The 7,854-nt window shown below is 42.9% G+C and overlaps 1 protein-coding gene across 4 annotated transcripts in view; it reads left to right on the forward strand.

Annotated features, from left to right (window-relative positions):
- The window catches only part of TMEM273 (transmembrane protein 273), a 46,079-nt gene that overhangs the window by 35,571 nt on the left and 2,654 nt on the right, over window positions 1–7,854 (forward strand). For 3 of the 4 annotated variants that reach the window (XM_023742106.1, XM_023742103.1, XM_023742104.1), the window contains one exon: window positions 3,130–3,153. The exons of the other annotated variant lie outside the window; for it this stretch is intronic. In XM_023742106.1, coding sequence (XP_023597874.1) covers window positions 3,130–3,153 — 24 coding nt within the window. The remainder of the gene's footprint in view (window positions 1–3,129; window positions 3,154–7,854) is intronic. 4 annotated transcript variants of the gene reach the window in all.

Genomic DNA, 7,854 nt, shown 5'->3' on the forward strand with positions numbered 1-7,854 from the left:
AGTTCCCTGTCAGTATACTGCTGCAGCTGCTTTTGAATGATCTTCAGCAAAATTTTACTTGTGTGTGATGTTTATGATATTGTTTGATAATTTCCACATTCCTTTCTTTGGAATAGGAATAAATATGAATCTTTCCAGTCGGTTGGCCAGGTAGTTGTCTTCCAAATTTCTTGGTATAGACGAATGAGCACTTCTAGTGCTGCATCCATTTGTTGAAACATCTCAGTTGGTATTCTGTAAATTCCCGGGGCCTTGTTTTTTTGCCATGCCTTCAGTGCAGCTTGGACTTCTCCCTTCAGTAACATCAGTTCCTGATCATATGCTACCTCCTGAAATGGTTGAATGTCAACCAATTCTTTGGGTACAATGACTGTGTATTCCTTCCACTTTCTTTTGATGACCTTAAGTATATCTCACCTGAATTTAGAGACCATCTCAAGAATAGATTTGACACATTGAACAGTAATGATGAGTTGTGGAACACCAGACAAGTGAATGACATCAAGGACATCATACATGAAGAAAACAACAGGTCGTTAAAAAGACAGGAAAGAAAGAAGAGACCAAAATGGATGTCAGAAGAGACTCTGAAACTTGCTGTTGAACGTCAAGTAGCTAAAGTGAAAGGGAGAAATGATGAAGTAAAAGAGCTGAACAGAAGATTTCAAAGGGTGGCTCAAGAAGACAAAGGAAAATATTACAATGACATGTGCAAAGACCTGAAGATAGAAAACCAAAAGGGAAGAACACACTCGGCATTTCTCAAGCTGAAAGAACTGAAGAGAAAATTCATGTCTCCAGGCCCTGGGCAGCCACAAACTCTCGTCTCGATGACTGGGTGAGGGGCATGCTCCATCGCCCTCTCTGCACCCGTAGTTCTCACAAAGGGGGCAGCACCCCAAGGGACTTTTGGAAATGCCTAGTGGAATTGGGGCATTTGTGGCTGGGGGATGCCACAGTCCCAGCATTAGAAGAGTAACCCTATCCAGCGCCTTGTGAGAAATACTGCTGGAAGCTGAGAGCTGCTCAGTGCTTTTAAATACAAATGCAGATATTGACACGTGTACACACTCTCACACTCGCTAAAGCAGACGCTAAAGCAGACACACTCCTCTTTACAGGAGAAGCCTGTTGGACAGCTCCTAAGCACTGCAGCTCCATGCGACCATTCACGATGGGGTGCGCGTTCCAAGCACCCCTACTCCAGATGGCCGCTCCCTGGGACAGTTCTGGGTCCTTGGGCCCTGGGATGAGCTTCGGGCTTTGTCCTGCCTGAGGCTCTGCTGCGGGGCCTGCTGTATACCAGCTCCCAGTGTCCTGTCTCCAAAGCAGTGGCCTTTGGGGGTCACTTTAGCTCCCTGACTGGTGGTTCAGTCCCTTAACAGTATCCCCAACATCTGTCACAGGGTCCCCTCTGAGGTAGAATCAAAGTGTACTCAAATCAACTTCTGGGAGAGTTGCCCCAGGCGTTATTTCCAGTCCATTGGGATGTCTCTGAGTTCCCAAGATGGTGTCATTTTCCTGTCCTCAGACTGTCATCTGTCTTTTTCCAGCCCTGGGGGGTTGGTACAATGCCACGCTCCCCCAAGTGTGCAGCACTCTGACCTGCTCTGAGGCTAGGCCTGACTCCAAGGGGACTGGAAGTGACCAGGTGACAGCCAGGCCCAGAACCTGCATTGCCTCCAGGCTCCAGCTGGCGTCTGTGGGGAGTGCAGGGTGGGAGTCATTTTTGGATGGCGAGGTGTGTCTGCAATGCTCACTACACAACCTCAGGGGACCCTGGGCTGGGGTCGCTGAGGTCCCCTGTGCATGTGGCTGTAGATGGTCAGGACAGTTTAACTAAGTGAAGATTCTGTGTCTACAGTCAGTCAGTGGGGTAGTCTTCTACCAGTCACGAGGAAGGGCTTGGAGACACGCAGTTGGCCCAGCCAATGGACTGCAGGGGCACAGTGACACCCTCAGTCCCCAGCCCCCTTCCCCCTACTGAGGGCCACTTAGGGTGAAGGTCCTTTGCTTTGGAAATTCCACTGGCCCTGGGACTCTGTAGAGCTTGTTGCAGTCCCCTCCTTCAGGGACATCCCAGTCACGGAGTTCACATAGAGGGAAAGATTTCCCAACGCCCAATTCGTAATCTTAGGGTGTGTGTGAGGTAGGGAGGGAGGATGAGGGATGGAGGGGCTGTGAAGACCGCCCCCCAACCCATATGTGTGTGTGAAGATGCTACAGCAAATGGTAAAACGCAAGTCAATTTAAAAGCATTGCTAATTGAATGATCATTGTGTCTACGCTCCTCTATATGAGCTTCTCGATCATGTGTGTATGAACGGTCCCTATTACAGGTAGTCCCCAACTTATGGTGTATTCAGGTTATGAAGAACCCCACATACAACTGTTTTGGTTTTTTTTTTTTTGTACGTCTTATCTGTAATATGTACTACATACAGTGTTGCAGCACATCATTTTCTGATGTTATCATTGTCCAGTGTTCACTCGCAAATGTTCAATGTTATGATTTACTGTTCAAAATACTGCTGTATAGCAGGCCATGGCAGTGCTAACGAAAACTTTAAGAAAAATGAGGTATTGAACTTACTTCAGAACTGATTTATGATTGAGTAGTCTAAACAGGACCCCATTGTAAATCAAGGACTACCTGTATTTTGGTACATCAGGGCTATAGGAGGTAATTTCCATAACTCAGGTGAGATGATTGCAATACTTATTCGGCATTAGATATTTTGGAAGCAAAGTACAGGAAAAGGAAAGTGAAGGGTCGCAGGAGGAGAGAGGGCGATTGAGGAAGGAAAGGCAGAAATGAAGGGTAAGAGAGAACAGGGGTCAGAGCGTTAATGGCTGGGCTGGAGTTTGTGTCCCCAAGATATGTGTCCCACCAAGAACGGGGAGTTTCTCAGAACAGAGCTCCTCTGCAGAGAGACTGAGTGATTTGGGAAGAGAAGGAAGGCACAGTTCAGGTTTCCAAAACTAACACTAGATGGAGTCAGGCTGAATCAGAAAGAAGTTAAACTCAGAAGAAAAAGTTAGGAGGAAGCAAGCCATTTTTCTGTAGCAGAACATCGCATATGCTTTCTGTTATCTAAGAGTCAGTGAGCATTCTCCTCTGTTTTGCAGACGAAACTGCCGTTCGTCAGAAAGGTGAGTCCTCAACATGCTCCAGCCACCTCCGCCATACCTGGCAGCTTTATCCTCTCTATCGCCCCAGGCACACTGAGGGGTGGGGAGCACTAACCCTTGGCTGGAAGACTTGGTACCAGGAGGGCTGTGGGACAAGGAATCAGCCCCGCTTTGGGCATTTGCAGGAAGTCCTAATATGGTGATACTTGGGCAAGCTTTAAAGCGAAGATGTGGGGGCATTTGTGCAATTAGAGCTGAGAAATAACATGCTCAGCTGCTTACTGAAAGGTTGGAGGTCCAAGTTCACTCAGAGGTGCCTTAAAAGAAAGGCCTGGCAGTCTACCTCTGAAAGATCAGCCATTGAAAACCCTATGGAGCATAGTTCTACTCTGACACACATGGGGTCACCATGAGTCAGAGTCGACTCAATGGCAACTGGTAAGCAGTATAGTTGGATTTCCCTTTCATTTATCATGACCTTTTCTTTGACAGTGGTCAATCAGTTAGCCAATTTAGTCCATCTGATGAAAAAACATTCCAAAAAGTTTTCTTTAAGTATCCTCAAGATACCTGATTCACTCCAACTTTTGCTTTTCACTTGTGCTTTGGGATCTCAGAGTAGACAGGCCTGAGCGTACTGTGAGCAAGGCCTGCAGGAGGGTGAGGTGACCTTGGCTGGCCGGCTGAACCCACTGCTCCTGGGGAAGGAGATGTTGCCGCGGGTTTGTCTGAATCGTCTGTACAGCTCAGACTCCCTAGCCCGGATTTCCTGCACTTGCCCCTCACACAGACACTGTTTTCATGCCTCACCTTTGCCCCCCTGCCTATATGCTTGTACCCAGAGTGATAGCTCACTGAGAATTGGCTCCCTGTCGGACCCTCTCAGATGGCCACACAGGGCCTGGGGTAGTCTCTTGTCCCTCACGCCCCTTTTTGAAAACTCTTCAAATATACAGGAAAGTTGAAAGAATGGTGCAATAAAAACTCATACGCTTTCAGCTAGATCATCCATTAGCATTTTGCCCCGTTCGCTTTATCTCTGTATACATACTTTTTTGCTGATCTATTTGAAAATCAGTGTAGATATTGTGAGCCCTCACTCCTAAATGCACCATCGTGTATCTCCTACATAATCACAAATGCATCGCCATGCCTAAGAAAATTGATAACCCAGTAATATCTATTATATAGCTCATATTCAAATTTCTCTAATTGTTTCAAAAATATCTTTTTTAACCTTATTTTTCCAGTCCAGGGTCCATTCAAATTTTATGCATTGCATTTGTTTTTGTCTTGTTTTTTTTTTTGACTTAACAGAGTGTTGCCTTTTTTCCCCATGACATTGTCAGTTTGAAGTACCCAAGGCAATTGTATAACACCTTGCTGTCTACGTTTGTCTGTTTCCTCCTGAGCAGAGACAGATTGAAGATTTTGGCAAGAATACCACAGAGGCGACGTTGTGTGTCTTTTATTGTGTTGTGTCTGGAGGCACGTAATGCCAGGCTGCCTCTGCATTGGATCACGTGGTTAAGGAAGCAACTGCATCATAGAGATAAAATTACCCCTTTGTAATTATAGATAATCTGAAGGGCGGTACTTTGAGACCATATGAATACCCTGGTGGTGCAGTGGATAAAGTGCTCAGCTACTAACTGAAAGGTCGGTGGTTTGAACCACCAGCCGCTCCGAGGGAGAAAGATGTGGTAGTCTGCTTCTGTAAAGATTATAGCCTTGGAAACCCTGTGGAGCAGTTCTACTGTCCTACAGGGTTGCTATAAGCTGGAATTGACTTGATGGCAACAAGAACCATCTTTTACCCAATGATTTTACATCTGTAGACCATCCTTGCTTGAATCAGTTCTTGCACTGGTGGCTACAGAATGCTGACTTTCTAACTCTAGCATTTCTACTAGATTTAATAGCTGGTATTCTTCTTTGGAAAAGGCCTCTTTTTTCCCTTTCCCTTGCTTGGTGACTACCATTACTATGGACTTCAATGCATCATAACCCACTCCGCCATGATTCTTTTTGATGCTCAAACTGTCCCACATTTGGCCAGTGTGAGTCACTTCTTGGTGGCTCCTGTGCCCTTTTGATAGGTCTCCATTAGCCTTGGAGCACGTTCTAGATTTCTGACACAGCACTACATTCTAGGTTTACCTTGTTCTCTCATTTTCACCTGGTGCCACCCATTTTCCCAAGGTTTTTAGAAACCAAGATCTGGGCACAAGGTGTGCTCATGGCTACCTTTATTGCTTCTGGACCATTCCAGTGGACAGAATTAGGGAACATAGACTGAAGTCACACATTCAATGCCATAGGGCTCTTCCTAAGCTGTCTCCACTCCATATTTCTATCTTTCATCCTCCACAGTGAAAAACCCCAATTCTTAACCATGTATTTTTACTCATTTGCTTTGTCCTATAACACAGACAAAATACTTCCAGAATTACAGCACTATACAACTACCAACTGCATATCTGCTTATTAAATTGAAGATTTCTTTGCAGTTCTTTTTGTTCTCAGAATTTAGCCATCTAAATGTGTGCAGTAGGAGTATTGTATTCAAATAGGATTATTTTCTCTGCATGGTTTTTATCCATTTGGCATAGAGTTAGAATCATTTGTTTTAGTTTGTATGCTATTTTAATGTTCCCTTTTACAAATTTTTAAATCTAATTTAATTTTTAAATATGTAAAACATTGCATGGTTAAAAATTAAAAAAATATGTAAGAAGATAAACTCAGAGAAGTCTTGCTCCCATAGTGGTACACCCTACCCTTTACTCACCCACTGCTTTTAGGTAACTCTTTTCAATAGTTCCTGGGATAGCCTTTATATGTTCCTTTTACAAAAATATATTTAAACTTTTATTTTCATTTTTACATATATATAATATTTTTCTAGTACTTGTGTGGTTTTATTTTTTACTTAGATCTCTGATACAGTTCACACTTATTCTGGTGTATGGTGTAAGATATAGATCTAATTTTATCTTTTCACAAATGGCAATCCAGTTACTTCACTGTTGATTTTTTTAAAACACTGCAATTTCCCCAGGGGTTTGGCTGCCACCATAACATATTCTGGAGTCCCGGCACAGTGGTTAAGAGCTCGGCTGCTAACCAAAAGGTTGGCCGTTCGAATCCATCAGCCACTCCTTGGAAACCCTGTGGGGCAGTTCTCTACTCTGTCCTGTAGGGTCACTACGAGTCGGGATTGACTTGAAGGCAAAGAGTTTTTTTTTTTTTTTTTAATAATATATTCTAAATTTCCATACGTGCTTGGACCTATTTCTAGTATTTATATTATTTTCCAATTGTATTTATGATTATTCATGTGCTGGTACCACTTTTTTTTTTTACTTATAGGGCCTTCATGGTACTTATAAATACCATCTGCTCTTCCTTTTCAGTACTTGGCTAGCTATTCTTGCACAATTAATTTTCCATATGAACTTTAGAATCAACGTCAGACCCTATGTACAGAAACAAATATCTTGATATTTTTATTGGGGTTGCATTACATTTATATACCAAATTGAAGAGAATTGACTTCTATATGATATTAAGTATCCTCCAAGAAAAGCAATTCTCTTCAAGTCTGCTTTTGTGTGTTTCAGGAGACTTTTAAGATTTTACTCTTATGGGTTTTTCACATTTCTTGTTCTGTTTATTTTTAAGTATTTTATGTTTTTTGTTGCTTTCGTAAGTGGAGTTTCCCATTACATTTCCTACCTAGTCAATGATGCTATATTTTTTTTTTATACATTAACATTATAGCTGGCTATTTTATTGAATACTTTTATTGTGTTTGCTTTCTCCTTGATTCCCTTGAGTTTTCATGATATACCATCTGCCAAAATGTAGATCTTCTTTTCCAATTTTTATGCCTCTAATTGTTTTCTCCTCATTAATTGCATGGGCTTAAACCACCAATGTTAAATAATAGTGTAATAGTGGGCATACTTGCCTTGTTCCTGACTTTGGTGGGAAATCTACTAGTGTTTTTCATTAAGTATGATGCTGGCTATAGGGCTCAAGTACACATATTTTATCACGTTAAGGAGGTACTCATTAGTTTCTATTCTATTGAGTTTTTCCATCAGAAATGTGTGTTGGAGTTTGTCAAAAGTCCTTTCAGCATTAATAGGCATGAACTTATCCTCAACAGATATACCCTGGGACTGTCCTAGGCAAACTGCGATATATGGGCAGCCTGGTTCTTGGTTTTTGTTTCCTTTGTCCTTCTCTCCTTGTAGATCTGTGTGATTTTTGGAACATGTAGTGAGATACTTGGGCTTATGCAGCCACTATCATCCTACAGATGTCTAAAAGTCTCTTACTCTTTCTCTTGATACACAACCCAGGTCTGCAGCCTGATTCACAAAATAGTCCATCCAGTAGATGCAACCCCAATCAGAGCCCAGCTTATCTTCTCCTACAGATTGTACCTAGCCCTCTCACAGCTGGTGGTACACCCATCTCCAGAAAACAACTTTATGCACTTAATAGCTCAGAGAGTGTCATGTCCTCCAGCCCTGGCCCCTTGCTATCAGGGGTGGGATTGAAAAGCTGCTGTCTTGGTTGCCTACCTACTCGGCATCAGGCATCAATATCTCAAGGGCAAATGCTGGTTAGGTCAAGCCACTTTAGACTCACTCCTTAACAACACTTAACAGGCCTTTTAACTCGGGGCATGTTAAAGACAATAAAAAACCC

The sequence above is a fragment of the Trichechus manatus genome, unplaced genomic scaffold, assembly GCF_000243295.1.
Source record: "Trichechus manatus latirostris isolate Lorelei unplaced genomic scaffold, TriManLat1.0 scaffold00200, whole genome shotgun sequence".
In the NCBI taxonomy this organism is placed as follows: domain Eukaryota; kingdom Metazoa; phylum Chordata; class Mammalia; order Sirenia; family Trichechidae; genus Trichechus; species Trichechus manatus.